The sequence below is a fragment of the Nothobranchius furzeri genome, chromosome 12 (genome assembly GCF_043380555.1).
Source record: "Nothobranchius furzeri strain GRZ-AD chromosome 12, NfurGRZ-RIMD1, whole genome shotgun sequence".
In the NCBI taxonomy this organism is placed as follows: domain Eukaryota; kingdom Metazoa; phylum Chordata; class Actinopteri; order Cyprinodontiformes; family Nothobranchiidae; genus Nothobranchius; species Nothobranchius furzeri.
In genome coordinates, this window is record NC_091752.1 from 8,042,697 (window position 1) to 8,062,537 (window position 19,841).

A 19,841-nucleotide genomic window follows, 5' to 3' on the forward strand; every position below is an offset into this window, starting at 1 on the left:
CTCCTCTCATCGTAGAGCAGCAGCGGGTCTACTCCAAGCCCCTCCCGGAGGACCGAGCTTATAATCCTATCTCTAAAGGCGAGCCCAGCCACCCTGCTGAGAAAAAACATAAAATTATAAATGTAATATTTATGAATATGATTTTTGTAACATCAGAACGACCAGCACGGACCCCAGATTGAGAACCACTGCTTTGTGTTGTTTAAAACTACTAATGGAAGGCTCCGTTTTCAATAGACTAAATTTTCAGCTGATCCTGACAGTTCAGCTAAGAATATCTCAGCTCTTCTCAACATCATTTATGTAAAAAAAAATAAGCGAGAACATTTTCTTTATTTTGAAAGGTGGGACCGGAAGCAGTTTTTCCTACGGCGCGGTATTTCCGGATCCATCCTCTTCCAGGCGGATTGTCTCCCATCCGGTAACTTCAGTCGCCGGCCGCACGGACGGACCCGCTCCGCCTACCTCTACCTCTGCTCCACCACCGCGGGTTCCGTCGGATTGCTCGCCGACAGAGGAGCATCATGGCCCGCGTGGAGGTGAACGGGCAGCGGGGCACGGCCGCCGGAGCAGAAGTGATGCTGCCCCGCCGGAGGAGGCGACAGGAGCTGTTTGCCTTCCAGATGTGCTTCGCGGGGGTGCTTCTGGGGCTGGCGGCGGGGTTCCGGTCGGTGGCCCAGAGAACAGGTGAGGGGCTGGTTCTGATTCGGATTCATTTCCGAACCACTGCTTATGATAGTTTTACAGGAGAACACGATGTTCGTGTGGGGTGTGTGGTGAGCAGAGCGGTCTGGTTCCTCTCCTGCGATTCTGCTGTGGCCCAGCTTAAAACACACCAGGACCAATCCAAGGCCTGAGTTCTCTCAACCAGTTCTCCAATTATAAATCTGGATCTGGTTCAGAACTCTCACGTAGACCAGGATAACAAGAACTTGTCTTAATGTGGTCCAACATCTGGAATCAAAAAGCTCCCTGTCTCTAGAAGAACGTCATGCTTGTGCTGCTCAGAACTTTTAGGTTCTCCTTCACATCCTCTCAATATCTACCACTTATACTGGTCAGGAGGGACCAGGACTGGTCTGAGACATCACAGGGTAAAGAGATTCTCCAGAGGAACATCAGTAGACAGCAGCAAAGGTTCTGAACATCTGGAGGAGTAGGTGTTCACCTCAGTGGCGCCCCCACGGGGTGGCCAAGTATGTTTATTCTGCTCACCATTTTCAAAACACAAGTTTAAATCTATAGTTTTTGTGGGTTTTGAAGAAAATTCTACAATAAATTTTTAAAAAAATCTAAAAAACTTAAATTTCTTTTTCTAATATAAAGTGTTCTTCAAATTTGAGGTAAGTGGATTGGATGCATATTGTTTTTCTTTTTTATGAAAAAGAACAAAGGAGCATGCAGCGCATCTCCACAGGCTAAACTCTCCCAGAGTTACCTCACCCACAATCTGGCCCCATCTGACCACCCCTATCAAAATGATCTAGGGGCACCACTGTTAGGTAGCCTCCATCTGTAGATGTCCAGCTTTAGAAGGTGTCCCCCTTTAGGTGGTCTTCATCTGTAGGACGTGTCCACCTTAATGTTGTCTCTAGCTATAGGGGTTTATAATTTCAGCTCTGGGGGGCTGTAGGGGACCACCTGTTGGTGCAATCCACCGTGAAAATGGGTAGATGCCTTTTTCAAGATCTAATAAGAACGGAATATTTCTGCAATCATATTTAAAATCTATTAAACGAGCCATATTTGTTCCTGGATGAAGCAGTTCAAACAAGCTACATTTTGAAAATAAACAAATTCAAAGATCCAACCTCTTTCTTCAGCCCCCCCCAACCCCATAGAGAGGGAGACACGGCGCATATCATATCGGTATCGGAAATTAAGAGTCAGACAATATCTGTAGCATTCCCAGGATTGAAGGAAGGAAAAAGCGATGAGAAAGAGCCTCGACTGGTGCGGAGGTTTTATTTCTGTTCGTTTGAAATTACTTCTGGTGATGAGGTCGACCATCAGACCGTGAAAACTGCATAAATAGTTAAGTGGACATCAGTGGTAAAAGCAACCCAAATAAAACCACACATCTTTGTCACAGGAGCAGTAAATCATGTACCTCCCTCCGCTTTCCCAGTGGCTGCAAATTTCCTATCCTGTTGGAACGCTGTGTCAGGTAATACAGAATCTCCGGCTGGGCACATAAACCAACCAACATACATCAGTGCACAGTCAAAATAAACTCAATATTTATGTCCAAACATTTCTTAAACATGTACCTCCATTCTGATGGTTTGTTTGAGGCAACGTTCCATCTCCTAGCTCAGCCAGGGTGTGTTTCCTTGCAGAAAGTTTTGCTATACCAACACAGCTGTGTTTCCTCTGAACTAATAAGCAACTTCTGGTTTCACACGGAATCAGTCTGCTACTGATTAGGCAACAGTGCCCCCGGCTGGAAATTCTTCAAAGTGTTTTGAAATAAACAAAAACTGACAGCTACAATATCAGAATACCTGATAAGCCATTATTGAGCATATTTATATACAAATCTACATATATCACTGAAAAGCTTTTCATTCTTTTTTCTTGTGAATCGTATTTGCTGTTACAATAAAATTTCTTCACTGAGGGACAATAAAGGTGTTGTCTATTATATTATATTATATTATATTACACTATATTATATTATATTATATTACCCTATTCAATTCAATTCAAGCTAATTTATATAGCGCCAAATCACGACAAGAGTCGTTTCAAGGACCTTCACACAGTAAACATTCCAATACAGGTCAGGTCATTAAGCCAGTCAGTAACAAGTTTCCTATATAAGGAACCCAGCAAATTGCATCAAGTCACTGACTAGTGGACACGCTGGTCTGATTGGTTAGACCAGTGTTTGAAGTGGAAAACACACACACACACACACACACACACACACACACACACACACACACACACACACACACACACACACCAAGTAATGTTTCTATGGTTTAATTGTGATTTCTTAGTAAATATTCTATTTGGTGAGAGATAAACTTTATTGTATTTATCCTAGTGAATCTATAATTAAAGAGTAAACTAGTAGTAGCACATTCAATGTCAAAGAGAGTAAAAAGTTATTATCAGGAGAGGGAGAATGTTTAAGTGGTTAGCAGCAGTGTGCTAGAAGATGGCCCCCTCCATGAGGCCACCACAGCTCAGCAGAACATCATTGTAGCTTCTTCTGAGGAGAAAAACACTTAGAGAAAAAATATAGTTAACAGCTGAAATAATGAGCAGATTGTAGAAGAAAGTAGTCGAGTGTGGAAGGTGGTCAGTTTGTCTTCCAGCAGTCTAAGCCTATAGCAGCATAACTACAGAGATAACTCTGGATAACCTAGCCTTTTAGATGGAGGCATGTTGGAGGCAGGGCAAGGGAGAGCCGTCTTTACCGACTGTACACTCCACCTCCCTCTACTCCCCCACTTGTCCAGATCGGGGCTAACATCAGATTTTAACCATGGGCCCTATCAAATAAAAATGTTTTAAGCCTAGTCTTAAAAGTAGACAAAGTGTCTGCCTCACGGACTAAGGCTGGGAGTTGGTTCCACAAGAGAGGAGCCTGATAACTAAAAGATCTGCCTCCCATCCTATTTTTAGATATTCTGGGAACCACCAGTAAACCTGCAGTCTGAGAGCGAAGTGCTCGGTTAGGAACATATGGAATAATCAGGTCACTGATGTATGATGGTGCTTGATTATTAAGAGCTTTATATGTGAGAAGGAGGATCTTAAAATCTATTCTGAATTTAACAGGCAGCCAATGTAGGGAAGCTAAGACTGGAGAGATATGATCTCTCTTTTTAATTCTCATCAGAACTCTAGCTGCAGCATTTTGGACAAGCTGAAGAATTTTAACTACATTCTGTGGACTTCCTGAGAGTAATGAATTACAGTAATTCAGTCTTGATGTAATAAATGCATGAACTAGTTTTTCCTGGAAAGGATTTGGCACTATATAAATTAACTTGAATTGAATTAGCAATATTCCTAAGGTGGAAAAAGGAAAGCCTACAAACCTGTTTAACTTGGGATTTGAATGACATGTCCTGGTCAAGGATAACACCAAGGTTCCTTACTTTGTTCTCGGAGACTATTTTAATACCATTCAGGTCAGGTGGTTGACTAAGCAATTTCCTTTTCTGAATTTCAGATCCAAAGATGAGAACTTCAGTCTTATCTTGATTTAAAAGCAAAAAGTTTAGAGTCATCCAATTTTTTATGTCCTCAAGACAAGCCTGTAATCTACCTAACCGATTAGGTTCATCAGGGTTAATGGATAAATATAACTGAGTGTCGTCAGCATAACAGTGGAAGTTTACCCCATGCTGTCTAATGATTTTATCAATTGGAAGCATATATATAGTAAAAAGAATTGTTCCAGGCACTGAACCCTGTGGTACTCCACAAGTAACCCTGGAGTATGAAGAAGATTTGTCATGTACATTTACAAAATTAAATCTATCAGACAGGTAGGATTTAAACCAGCCTAACGCTGCTCCTTTGATCCCTACAACATGTTCAAGTCTTTCTAAAAGAACATTGTGATCAACTGTGTCAAAGGCAGCACTGAGATCTAACAAGACTAGAACAGACACAAGATTCTTATCTGAGGCCATAAGAATATCATTTATAACTCTCACTAAAGCAGTTTCAGTGCTGTGATACTCTCTAAAACCAGACTGAAATTCCTCAAATAGATCATTAGTGTTTAAATGCTCACATACTTGGATGGCCACTATTTTGTCAAGGACTTTGGATAAAAATGGAATGTTAGATATTGGTCTAAAATTCATTGGGTCATCTGGATCCAGAGAAGGCTTCTTAAGTGAAGGTTTGATTACAGCAACCTTAAAATCCTGTGGTACATACCCATTTACTTAGGATAGATTGATTATATCTAGAATGGGGGCAGTAACCAAAGGAAATGCTTCTTTAAATAATTTGGTTGGGATTGGATCCAAAATGCAAGTTGAAGGTTTAGATGAAGCTAATATTTTTGATAACTCTGAAAGCTCAACTGGATCAAAACGGTTCAAGCACAGATGAGGTTCTACAGCTACCTCAGATGCTGCCTCACTTACTGAGGAAGAAGAAATTGCATTAGGGAGGATGCTAATGATTTTGTCCATCCATCCATCCATCTTCTGAACCCGCTTGTCCAGGTAGGGTCGCGGGGGGGGGGGGGGGGGGGGGGTGCCTATCTCCAGCAGTCAACGGGCAATTAGGCGGGGTACACCCTGGACAGAGAGCCAGTCCATCGCAGGGCAACACAGAGACACACAGGACAAACAATCACACACACACACCTAAGGACCATTTAGACAGACCAATCAACCTAACAGTCATGTTTTTGGACAGTGGGAGGAAGCCGGAGTACCCGGAGAGAACCCACGCATGCACAGGGAGAACATGCAAACTCCATGCAGAAAGATCCCAGGCCAGGAAGCAAACCCAGCTGCAAGGCAACAGCTCTAACCACTGCACCACTGCACAGCCTCTAATGATTTTGTTTCTAATAGAATTAATTTTACTTGTGAAAAATCCCATAAAGTCGTTGCTGCTGAGGGCTAAGGGAATAGGTGGTTCGGAGCTATGATTCTGTGTAAGTTTGGCAACTGTACTGAAAAGAAATTTTGGATTATTCTTATTCTCCACAATTAGCGATTAATAAGCAGTTCTAGCTTGTCAAAGCTTATTTTTATAAAGCACAAGACTATTTTTCCAGGATAAGTAGAACTCCTCCTGGTGTGTAGAGCGCCATGTTCTCTCCAATTTTCTAGAGTTTTGTTTTAAAGTTCGTAAATCAGAATTAAACCAGGGAGCCAACTTCCTGTCCCTAATTACCTTCTTTTTTAAGGGGGCAACATCATCTAATGCCACATGTAAAGAAGAAGTAACATTATGAACTAAATCATCAATTTGTGAAGGGCTAGAAATGAAAATATTGCCCTCTGCTACCAGCGTGTGACTGATTGTGTTGTCAAGAGCCTTGGGGGGGTTGTAGAACCCTAAGAAACTACTATACAAATACGGGCCATTTTTCATTTACAGAGAAATTAACAGTATTATTATTATGAATGATATGATACAGCCCACTACTGGAATTGACATTGTTTTAATAATTCAACTATTGTAGATTCTAAATATACTGTATTATTTTAAAAAAAGGTCTGTGTGACATTTAAGACATGTAGCTGAGTCCTAACTAGGGAAGCATAGATCAGGTTTTTGCTGCCGATCACTGATACCAATCACATGGATTGGCTGTGAAATGTTTCTATGTACTTACGATGAGTGCTACTGTTTACATGCTCTGGAGAAAAAAGGAACCAAAACATCACTTTAATTTAGACAAAGACGTGTTTTTACTTACTTTTTCAAGAAAAAAAATACTAATAAAGTTGCAGCACAATGAGTGGTCTAAGCCTCCTACTCACAAACCAAGTTTTAAAACTAAAGAATTCTCTCAGACGAGAGACGAAACGTCTTCAAGATAACCAGAAAAGTTTTTTTCAATTAAATGTCTCAAGATGATCATGTCCAGGATGACTGACAAAGCACAAAGCAGCAACCATTCAGTCAAAAAAGAAAACTGAAAAACAATCTAATTTAGCTGCTATCTGTAATGCAATCATTAACCAATTAAAAACAATAAAGCTCTAAAAAGGCTAAATAGTGCAGAAAGTCAACATTTCGTGTTTTGGGATGGCCCAGAGCAGTAGAGTAGACCCAGAGTTGTAGTGAAAGTTAGTGATGTACACGGTGACACGGTGAACAGGAAAGGGGCGAGCACAGTTCCCTGTGGTGCTCCTTGACCACGACCCAAGGCCAAGTCCTTGACCCATTAGTCCTTTACATCAGGTGGAGTCCTCTTGGTGACAGGAAGCAGGCTGGGTGTCTTCAACACAATAGCTGTGTTTCCACAGTAGGAATTCTGGGACATTTCTGGGAGGGGGGAATGTGACAGAGAAAATACAATGGCTTGGTTCTCTCTGCTATTGTGTCTCAATACAAGAGCAACCCTTTCAGGACATAGCTAAGACGTAAATATATAGCATCACTGAGTGATGTCACAGATCAGCACTGAATGGCATCTACCGACATTAGTAACAAAAGTTTTATTTTGTCAAAGTACTTTGCGATTACATTTTTTACAGGGCACGGTTAGAGCATCTGTGTGACATATAAAGCTGCGTTCACTGACCAAAAAACTCATTTTTTTATGGTGCTCTATAGGAGACCTAAAAGAGGTGTTATTTATGGCATTGTAGCAGATTTCCACCACATTTTCTTGCATAGGGATTTTAAAGCAGGTGCCGTGAATGCTTGTTATTTTCTTTTCTTCCATTGCTCCTTACCAACTAGTCCTCACAAATACCAGTGGTTTGGCAAAGTTTGCCGATATCATTCCCTACTGGATTACATCCAGCATGAGTTAACCGCAAGTCCTGAATCTACCGAGCTATTTATGAGTACTTACCCCAATTCAGGTTGGTTGGTATCTAATGGCACTTACACAGTAGCATCAGCTCCACTCCGCTTGGATCGGGTTGGGAGTGTTCACATTTAGGTAGCCTTGGATGTTCCTTCACGCAACCGGACGTCTTTTCAGCCCTCTTCCCGTCTGGAGCCGAATTGGTCCAACACGCCCACTGCTGACTGATAGGCCGGCTCAAAATCACGCGTACCATTAAGGGGAGCCTCCGATTGGCAGAGAGATTCAGCCCGTATGCGCGATTCATTATCATCTTGGATGCTGTAGAGTTAATGAGCTTCTGACTGAAGCCATTTTCTCTGTCTGTCAGTGCTGTGAGGAGCGCGCACGCACGCACACACACACACACACACACACACACACACACACACACACACAGATGCACACACACACACACACAGACACACACAGAGAGACAGACACACACACACACACAGATGCACACACACACACACACACACACACACACACAGATGCACACACACACACACACACACACACACAGAGAGAGAGACAGACAGACACACACACACAGATGCACACACACACACAAACACACAGACACACACAGAGAGACAGACAGACACACACACACACACACACACACACACACACACACACACACACACATGCACACACACACACACACACACACACATGGGGCATTTAAGACTACAACTCTGCATCATGTTATGTCATGCTCATCCCTACAACACTTATTTAATCAGTTACGTCACCATGGTAACCTCACCAGCAGTAAAGCATTCTGCGTCAGCGGAGCAGCAGCTGTTTACACCACTGACTGAGGAACACCTATGGGACACCTCACACAGGGGAGTGTCCAAGGTCCAGGTAGCAGTCACGTTCAGGGACCTGAACCTGTTTACATCTCCCTTCTTCTAACAGAGATCAAACACTTTATTTTCAGTAAGTGCATTAGGAAAGCATTTTCATTCATTTAAAATAATAAAATATTTATAGAATACAGACAGAAATGCCACTAAATCACAATTTCTAAATTAAACTGTGTTTACATGAATTACTGACAAACGTCTGTAGGTGTATACCGGTACTCTAAAATTACAACCAAATCATAAAGAACTACTTTAGTCATAAACACACAGACACAACATACACTTGTGTGTATACATGTGTGGCAAGGATACAAATACACTTACATTTGTATTTTGAAATAATATTTTTGATATTCTGTACATTTTCTTTAAACTATAAACAAATTTATGTGTCAGAAATTTTTTTCTATTGTCCAGCTGTGTCTCTTTAAAGGTGCAATTTGTAAGAAGGAGATTTTGTGGTCAAATTAGGTAACTGCAGTTCATTTTCCTAAGCAATAAAATAATTTTCATGGTTGTTGCCAGTTGTGGATCAGTGCCTGTAGATTAGGCTGAAACAAACCATCGAATGATTTGAATTGTTCGATTCATTAAATTCCTCGAATCATTTTTTACTGATTCTAGCCTTTGTCAAATGTGCACACCACAGTCTGAACGCAGTTTACTGGTGCACTCTGTGGTGATCTAGGTGCCTTGGAGGAAAATATAGAAACCTGTGAAGACACAAACCATTGTAAAAGGCAGAAATGGTCCAAATGCTAGGATCAAGAGTTGAACCACAAGCAGATTGGCTAATGCTAGTGCGTAGCACGCTCACAATCAAGTGGTTTTCAGAAACAACACAATGATTGTGGATGGCTAAACTCTACATGCAGAAGAAAAATCCCCACCATCCCGTTTATTTGTGGATTTCTGCAGCGCTATGGAGCAGAACCGTTGCAGCTACCTGGTTGTTGCTTCGAGTCTGCTGCTATACTGCAGCAAGGCTATGGCAAGCTGTTGTAGCATGTAATTTACAAACACTTTTATCTCTGAATACAAAATAGACTGGATTATGTTGCCAACCCGTACATAATAAAATAGATATGCCACCATGTCATTGTCACCAGTAGAAATAAATGTTTTTAGTATTTTCAGTAGCTTACTACTGAACATGTTAATGAAATAATTAAATTCTACTGATCATATATTTAGATGTGTTATTTTGACTAGGATGAGTGATATTAGTACAAACCTATAAATATCAGATGGGAAAGAGAGAACTAGACAACACCAATTTAATACATATAATTCAGCCTTTTATAATTTTGTTGTTTTATTTTCATAATAATAGCAGCAGACCACAATCTCGTTTCACTTGAAACATTGTCAAACTGAATATTCGATTGATCGACAGATTCGATAGAATATTTGAATTCTAAAATATTCAATAGCTGCCTGCAGCCCTAGGTGACAAGCAAAGATGAGTCATACAAAGTAAGTTGATAAGTAGATACACTTTCATATCTGGTGATAACACTCTTGGGTGTTTTACGGTAGGGAGCACTTACCGTCAATCCTCTAATACAGGCCAGGGCCTGTATTTTACTCAAGTTCATCAAGCTCCAGGCCTTTATTGGAAGGAGGGCCAGAATTAGAGGTAGGCCTCAATTTCTATTTGAGCAAAATGAACTACCAGTAGAATGAATAATAACAGGGTGTGTCTATTTGAACCTATAAAATACTAGGTTCATTTATTAAAAATGTACAGTTACCATAACATGGTACGGTTTGCATATAAAACATTAAATTACAGTAGGGAAATACTGTATTGTAACAAAACAATAGCAAACATACCTGTACTGTATTTTAAATGTTATTAAATATCGGTATTAGAAAAGGCAACAGCCACCTTACCGCTTCAAAGTTGAATCTTTTCGTCTCGTTTGGGTTGTAGTAAAAAATAAAATAAAACCCTCAAATTTAATTCAATCTTTGTCCAGTTTAAAGTAAAAAAAATAAAATACCGGTAATCCAATTCAGTTTAATCCTCATCCAGTTTGATGGGTCGATGTTAAAACGTTTAGCAGCTTGCTCCCAGAGTGTTCTGCAGCATATATCAGCACGTTCTCTTTGAACTTGATATCAAATTTTCGCCTCCTCTTCGGCTCCGCACCTGCCATGGTTAAAGTTACCCTCACGGTCTACCACTAGCAAATCAAAAGTGAGATGGATGACACAACTGCCCCCATGTGGTACTTGCCTGTTACCACATTCCACCCGGCCACAATAATAATAATTAAAAAAAACGGACATTATTCACCTCCGCCGACTCCGGCACCGACTAAAATGTGATACCCGGCCATTAATTGAATACAGGCCAATATTAGAGGATTTACAATATTATGGTAATATTTCTTTGGCATTACAGGAAGTGTTGTTTGCCATCTTGCTGTTAGCTTGCTGTCATATTTGTGAACGACTCGTTATTCACTTCACACATATGTCATAGGGATGCACATTTCCAAAATGTTTTTAACCGGTTATTGACGCACCTTATCGGTTAATAGCCGTGTCCTGCCAGGCACAGCGCTTTGATGTGAGGGTTATTGTAAGTGTTATTTGCTAATCGCTCCGTGTTTGAGCACATTTGTTTGGTCATGTGACGAGCTCATTTCTTCTGCAGTTGCCCAGTAAACATTTTGATAGCGGCACTCTTGCACCCTCTAGTGACACAAAATACACTGCACTCAAACTCAGCAGAAGTACTTGATGCGGTTCACCGGGCAAAACTATTTTATCGGGTATCGACATTAATGGCAATTAACCAGTTAACCGGTAAACTACATCCCTAACATGTCACCGTAACATTGAGTTGTTGGTAATTGAAAAGATGGCTTGAGATATTTTTAGAACTGACAATTTGCTTCTAATTCATCATTAGCATTGTTAGCTCAACGTTAGCCTCTTGCCTCCTTCACCCAGTAGAAGACTAAAAAAAAAGATGCCATCGCTTCTTAGAGGAACAGGAAATTGCTTCTGGTTGCTCCTGTTTACTGGCTTTGGTTCTTTACAGCTTTTCTCAGTTGCTTTGGTGCATTTCTCACAACAGAATTAAACTTTGCACAACAGTTAGTTCAACCTCCAACACATGTAGTCGTTTTGGCACAACCTAGTGGCGGTTTCATGTTCATTTGCCTTTGGACATGAAGCAGTTGAGTAAGTACAAATGTCTAAAGAATGGTCACTTTTGACATGCTATACATCACTATCTCCTTGCTTTTATCATGAATGTCACAATTATTTATACTTGTACCGGCTGAGTAGTCATTGTCCTTACAACTAATAGTCTTCATTTCATTCCTCGTGTCATTGCACTCAAATCTGTTGAACATCTTGTCAAACAATTTGTACTCCCATTTTGAAAACCCTATTTTTAAGGAGTTTTCATGGAAATCTCCATAAATTACTTTTCTCAGGTGAACCTTATCTCATACTAATGAAAATTGGTGTGTGTCCTGGTGACAATCGGACAATGTGTGTAGTGGTTTGGGATAATGTTAGCTTCCATCACTCTGCTGTAGTTGGGCAGTGGTTTGCAGCACATGACAGGATGCTTATGGAGTTTCTTCCTCCTTACGCTCCATTCCTAAATCCAACTGAGGAGTTTTTCTCTTCCTGGAGGTGGAAGGTATATGACAGGCATCCACATACCCACATGGCCCTACTAGCAGCAATGGATGCAGCTTGTGATGACATCACAGCAGAGTCCTGCAGAGGGTGGATTCGACACTCCAGAAGATACTTTCCCCGATGCATCGATAGAGCTGACATTCCCTGTGATGTTGATGAACATATGTGGGCAGACAGACGGGAGCGTCTAGATATCAATGATTTATATGCAGCAGTGTCTGTTCAGTTGTTTGTTTTGTTTCATAACTACTGCAGTAAGGTTTACTGTCAAAGTGAGTTCATGTTTGCTGTAAAATGTTTGTTTTACTGTATTTCCCCAGTTGCACAATGCTGTTAACAGTTTCAGTTAAATATTATCAAGAGTGCATATGAAGTGTCCTGATTTTACTTTACAATTTATGGTTTTCAACATGCCATGCATGCTGTCCAGACTTGACATGTCATTGGGAAGCACCTACAAAGAAATCCGGCACAATGAGAACATGATCAAACCATTTGATTTTGTGACCAAAGGTGCTGGTGTAGACTTGTAATTGTGACAGCCCTGACACTTTGATTGATATAAGTACTTGCTTTTGATGAATATATTATCTGTTTTGATTAAGGGGCTTGCTTTTGAAGCACTGACTACTTATTTTGAACAACTGACTTTTCTTTTTGATGAAGTGACTCACTTTTGTAAGTTATCCACCATGTTTTGCAGTTTGCACTAATTGTTTTGAGAAGAGCCTTAGTAGTGGTGCAGAGACCAATTCTGTTGTGAGAAATGCACCAAAGCAACTGAGAAAAACTGCAATCAACTCTGGAGCTTTTTGCCTGCCGATGTCGAATTATAGATGATAGATAGAGAATTATAGAAGATAGATAGATAGATAGATAGATAGATAGATAGATAGATAGATAGATAGATAGATAGATAGATAGATAGATAGATAGATAGATAGATAGATAGATAGATAGATAGATAGATAGATAGATAGATAGATAGATAGATAGATAGATAGATAGATAGATAGATAGATAGATAGATAGGTGGGTGGGTGGATGGATGGATGGATGGATGGATGGATGGATGGATAGATGATAGATAGATAGATAGATAGATAGATAGATAGATAGATAGATAGATAGATAGATAGATAGATAGATAGATAGATAGATGATAGATGGGTGGGTGGGTGGGTGGGTGGGTGGATGGATGGATGGATGGATGGATAGATAGATAGATAGATAGATAGATAGATAGATAGATAGATAGATAGATAGATAGATAGATAGATAGATAGATAGATAGATAGATAGATAGATAGATAGATGATAGATAGATAGATGATAGATAGATAGATAGATAGATAGATAGATAGATAGATAGATAGATAGATAGATAGATAGATAGATAGATAGATAGATAGATAGATAGATAGATAGATAGATAGATAGATAGATAGATAGATAGATAGATAGATAGATAGATAGGTGGGTGGGTGGATGGATGGATGGATGGATGGATGGATGGATGGATAGATGATAGATAGATAGATAGATAGATAGATAGATAGATAGATAGATAGATAGATAGATAGATAGATAGATAGATAGATAGATAGATAGATAGATAGATAGATAGATAGATAGATAGATAGATAGATTATAGATGGGTGGGTGGGTGGGTGGGTGGATGGATGGATGGATGGATGGATAGATAGATAGATAGATAGATAGATAGATAGATAGATAGATAGATAGATAGATAGATAGATAGATAGATAGATAGATAGATAGATAGATAGATAGATAGATGATAGATAGATAGATAGATAGATGATAGATAGATAGATAGATAGATAGATAGATAGATAGATAGATAGATAGATAGATAGATAGATAGATAGATAGATAGATAGATAGATGATAGATAGATAGATGATAGATAGATAGTGTCATGGTCTGCGTCTCCCCTCATGTGTCTCCCTGTGTTCTCCATCCCTCTCTAGGTTCTCCTTTTGTGTCTCCTAGCGCCCTCTTGTGTCCTTGTCTGCATCTTCCTCGTGTGTCTTCTTGTGTCCCTCATTTGTCCCCAGATCTTCAGCCCTCTAGGTTGCCCTCCTCAGGTATCCCCCTCCCAGGTCCAGTGCTCCCGTGGTCCCCTTTAGTCACGCCCCTGTAGTTTTTCTTTCTGTAGTGTTTCCTTTGGCTTCAGCCCCCCCCCCCCCCCCACCCCCTTTGTATATTAGTTATGTTTGCTGCTCTTCTGGTCTTTAGGTTTTACTCTTAGGTCATTGTCCTTTAGTTTCAGCTGTCCATGTTTTTAGTCTCTTTAGTGTGTTTTTCCCACCGGTGTTTGTGGTTCCCCCCCCCCCCCCCCCTTAGAATATTAGTTATGTTTGCTGCTTTTCTTGTCTTTAGGTTTTACTCTTAGGTCATGTTAGTTTCCTCCCTGATTAGTTAATTGAGTTCACCTGGTCTCTCTCTCTCCCCACACACCTGCAGCTCATCTCCCTCGCATCCTCGCCAGTGTATAAAACCCTGTCTGTGTCACAATATTTTGTCGGTCCGTTGTTTGTTGTCAGCGTTGTCTCATTCCCTCTCTTGTCTCTAGGTTTCTATATCTCCAGGTCTGCTCTTTAAAGGAGCTCTTAGTCTCCAGGTCTCAAGGATTTTACTTATTAGGATTTTGGATTTATGTTTTTTTTTTTTTGCTTCCTACCTTTTGGATTTTGAGTTTTGGTCTCTAGGATCTCAGGACATTGGTTTTTGGCTTCCTGCCCCTTTGGATAATTTTTGTTCCCATCAAAAAAAGGGATTTTACTTTATAACTCGCTCCTGCCTGGTGTCGTCTGGGTTCTCTGCATTTTGGGTCCAAACCTCCTCCTAGCTCACATTGTGACAGATGATAGATAGATACTCTTAGGTCCAGATAAAATATATATAAAACAACAAAACAGTAAAAACAATTAATGAAACAAAATAGGTAAAAACAAATAGAACAAATAAAAAAGATAAAAGCATATAATTAAATAAAAATCTAAATCCATTTTAAAAACTTACTATAAAGATGTTCCACACAATTAAGAGTAACCACACAAACACTTCAGCCAGTGCTTCCTTATACTGGACAAACAGCAACAACTGCTCACAGCAGGATCAGTGATTGCTAAAATTATACTGCTGGCAGAGCTATCTAGTCATTCTCTAAAAGTGAATATTAGTTTTCTTAAAAGAGCTTTAAAAGTACAAATGCCTGCTGTTACAAACATCTGACTGGCACTGCCCCCTCTGGGTATTTTAAGTAAGATTCTTAAGGCATCATTGTATGCAATATGCAGCTTATTCGTGCTGCTTTGGTTGTAGGATGACCACAGTTGGGCTGTATAAAGCAGAGTACAATATGCTATAAATAAAGCCACCTTAACTGGAGGTGAACAAAAACCAAACTTATGTGCTATAGTATTAGCTTCTGCATACAGCTTACAGCACCGTCTGTGGATGTCAGCATCACCACGCATTTGATCGGTTATAAAGTGGCCAAGGTATTTCACCTTCTCACACACATTAAGATCACTATTAGACAGTCTGAACACAGGAAAGTTTAGCTTTTTATCCTGCTTGGTTCTACATATCAAGATAGCACTTTTAACAGCATTATACTGAATATCGTACTGCCCACCATATTCAGAGCAGATGTTTAGGAGCCACCCTGCCTAACACCATTGCTAACACCAAATGGTGCAGAGATGCTGCCACCCCATTTAACCTGCATCATCTGATGAACATATAAGATAGGATTCTCTCAATAAACCCAGGGACCCCCCGTTGCTTTAGCTTAATAACAAGTTTTATGTGGTTTACATGATCAAAAGCCTTAGAAGCATCAATAAAACACATAAGGACAGAAGAAGTTCTATTTCTATACCAGTTTACCATTTCTTTAAGTGTGTATATACACATGTCAGTACCATGTTTTGGCTTAAAGCCAAACTGATTATCCAAGGACCTGAGGTACACAGTGACTCTATCAAATATGATTCTTTCAAGAACTTTAGACAAAACACTGGCTAGTGCAATCGGCCTATAATTATCCATACTGGTCACCTTCCCAGATTTGTTCTTAATAACTGGGACAAGCAGAATTGCCATCATTGAGTCTGGTAGTATGCCATGAATCATAAACCCAGTAAAACAAAGAGCTAAAAGGGGAGCTAGCCTTAGGCTAGCATATTTCAAATGTTCTGCACTAATGTGATCCAGACCACAAGCCTTATTATCAGCTAGTTTGTGAATAGCTTCATGCACCTCATAGGTCGTTAAACATATAGATTCATCATTAATAACAGAACCATCCTCATGCACATCACTTTTTAAACAACTGAACAATGCATAATAATGATGTCTCCATAGTTCTGCAATATTATCTTCCCCAGAAACACCTTCAACAGTACCTGGCAGAGATGATTTGCAATTATTCCTTGTTTTTACATCTTTCCAAAAACCATTGACATCATTACTCATACATTTCCTGGTCATAGAATCTGCCCACATGCTCTGCTCATTTTTTGATATAAAACGAACAGCGTACTTATATCTGGCATTTGCACATTTTTTTCTGCTCAAATTCCAGACCTTGCTTAGGTCTCCCAAACATATCCCAAAGTTTAAAAGCTACCCGTGCTTCATCCTGATACATGGCAACATGTTCTTTCCAGCCAGGCCTGACATGAGGTATCTACTTATACTTACCTTTGACATGAAATGGTCTACCACTTTCTTACAAAGTGTCCACTATATCCTCATACATAGAGCATAGATCGCTTTTGTGGTTGAGGATCTTACAATTAACATCGTTACACAGGATAGCCTCTTTAGCCACACAGATATTGTTTAGATATTGATCTGTATTATTACTATAAGAAAATATGTCATTAAATGCTGCCCATTCAAATTTTATTTTATTATCATTATTGACGTAATTAACTCCCATTGTATCAGGCAGTTGTTCCACATTTATTGAGAAAGCAAAAGGTATATGATCTGACACAGCTACCCCATACTATATAGACATGCTATCCAAAGCTGCATGTCCATCAGCTGTACTAATACAATGATCCAGCTATGATGTTTTATGCCAAGCCTCACTAATATATGTGTAACTGTCTTTTGGCGAAAACACTTTGCTAGATAGAATAAGATCATTGTCTTCACAAAACTGTGTTAAGTGTTTGGCAAACTGAGATTTTTTATCTGAGAGATCAGCATTAAAGTCACCCACAACACATATACTTTAAGTACTGTGGCTTTGAATAAATGCCAACCTACCAAGATATTCCCTTTCATTTCCAGCAGCTTCATATGGAGTATAAATATTAAGGATAACAAAACTAATGTTATTCTGGATATATTGAATGCCAATACACCAATCTACATCCAGTCTAATTGGCTTAATTACAGCATCCATTGTTTTATTCCACAGCACAGCCACTCCTCCTGATATTCTGCCTCTGACTATTGGGCTCGACACACGGGAGGCGACATCGCCTCTCCTCCATTCATTTTCAATGAGACATGCGATAATCGCGGGTCTCCCTCCTACTAAGCGAAACGTGAAAAACGTGCGTGTGAAATTTTGCGCTCGTGCACGTGTCGTGCACAGGTGACCCAGAGACGCGATCCCAGAAAGTTGAAACATTTTCAACTTTTCATCGCTGTCGCTTGGACGAGGACCAATCAATGGAGGTTTCATTCACTGACCAATGAGCGGACAGGATGCTCCGTACATCTCTTACTGCTATGATCAGGTTGTGGTTAAGGTTAGATGGGCAGATTCACATCAGTTCATTAATAAGAAAGGTAGAGCAGACTTTGGCCGATGTCTCCTGTTCCCATCACAGATACACAGATACACTGGCTCAAGGGAAAGTCATACAGTATGAGGCCAAAAAGCGTCACAGCTGGCTGAAAGCACTGAGCTGATGCAGCATGGCACATTTCACCCTTTGGTTTCAAACAGAGCTTTACATAATGCTAGCAAGTCTTTCTGCAGAGATGTGCATCGTGTTTCCAGTCCAACCCTGTAAGTGGCTTCTGCTTTGTCCAGGTTCTGAGACATCGTGGTGCAGGGGAAGGACTAAAGTTTTTGAACTGTTGGATAAGAGCCTCTCTCTGGAGGGTTTCTGTAGGATTAAGGTTTGCTTAAATTGACAGGTACCATTTTATTAGGGTTCCAAGCCCAAAGGGCAGGGAACCCTATTGTTTTTCTACGGATTTTTCATTATTTATTATTAGGGTTCCAAGCCCAAAGGGCAGGGAACCCTATTGTTTTTCTACGGATTTTTCATTATTTATTATTAGGGTTCCAAGCCCAAAGGGCAGGGAACCCTATTGTTTTTCTACGGATTTTTCATTATTTATTATTTATTATTTATTATTATTATTCTTCTCCGCTGTGTCTGTATGGGCGCAAGAGCCTGAAATTGCAAGGAAAAATCTGACAAGGCAGTCTGATAGAAAATCCTGACCGCTACTCAGATTCGAAAATTTGGACCCCGGGTCACCTAGGTGGCGCTATTGCAGAGGTCAACACGTTTCAGCTACTAGCTCCCAAACCGTAGGTCCTACAGTCAAAAACTTTATATGCACATGATCCTTGATTGATTCTCCATCTTTTTTGTATTGGCCACGCCCATTTCCGCCTAACTAGATTTTTTGCTAGATCGCAAAAAATGCAAAACTTAGTTTTAATCACCTATTCGACATTTTTCGTCGAATCAACTTCAAACTTCGTACATGTGATCTATGGACTAGGCTAAGTTGTTGTGATGAAGAAAAATGCAGAAATATTGAAAATTGGGCTAATGACACCATGTCAAAATCAGTGCGCTAGCTAGCACATGTGTTAATTGATGATATCTTCACCATTTCTCAAAATAAATTGATGAGACTCTAGAACCTTACAAAGTATGAGCGGTAAGTCCTATCTACCCCATTTTGTTTGGATTCACCAATAGGGGGCGCTAAAGAGTCAAAAAGTTTGTTTCAGCTAAACGGCTTGATGGATTTCCACAGAACTTGGCACATATGTTAATCGTCGGACCCTTAAGCTACATTTTGAAAATGATTAAAAAGTGGGCGTGGCTTATAGGCTTTAAAAATTTTCGCCCTTTTACTCATGAAAAATACATATTCTATACAGAAAATTACAATTCATATCAGTCATCGTGACATCTACAATCACAGAAAATTTTTTGAATTTTGTCCAATAGGTGGCGCTCTGGTACCCCAAAAATATTTTTGGCATGTTTCTCCCCATTTCTTTTGTAAAAAAAACAAATGATCTATTCCAATGTGTTCTTTGAGTCAGTCAAATTTAGATGAGTAATTTAAAAAATGTTTTAAACTTATGCAAATTAGTAGAAATTTGCATAGTAAGTCCAACGTACTTTCGTTAACTCCTCCCGGCCGTCAAACTCAATCACATCAAAACTTTCCCTGACAAGAGAGGAGGAGCGGCTGACCAAAAGATGTGAAGGGATTTTCGATAATTTGCTTATTTTTTTAAATATGATTTTTTAAAATAATTTTTTGGGAATGAAAAAGTTTTTTTTAGCGTAACTTCAAGAGATTTTGACATTTTTCAAAGCTGTTCATAACAGTCATACGTAAGGTCAATTCAAGTGTATGTCCTGGTTTTCAACTTGATTAAACAATAGGGGGCGCTATAACTGGGAAGAAATTATACTGCTGAACCGGCTAAATGGATCGGCACGAAACTTAGTGGCTGTCATCAC

The 19,841-nt window shown here is 39.8% G+C and overlaps 1 protein-coding gene across 2 annotated transcripts in view; it reads left to right on the forward strand.

The window, feature by feature from the left end:
- Positions 1-366: 366 nt before the first annotated feature.
- Positions 367-19,841, forward strand: part of slc24a3 (solute carrier family 24 member 3) — a 57,409-nt gene continuing 37,934 nt past the window's right edge. The window contains exons 1-2 of one of the 2 annotated variants that reach the window (XM_054749944.2): positions 367-687; positions 2,093-2,167. In XM_054749944.2, coding sequence (XP_054605919.1) covers positions 525-687; positions 2,093-2,167 — 238 coding nt within the window. In that variant the 5' untranslated portion in view covers positions 367-524. The remainder of the gene's footprint in view (positions 688-2,092; positions 2,168-19,841) is intronic. The other variant, XM_054749945.2, reaches the window with a different exon arrangement.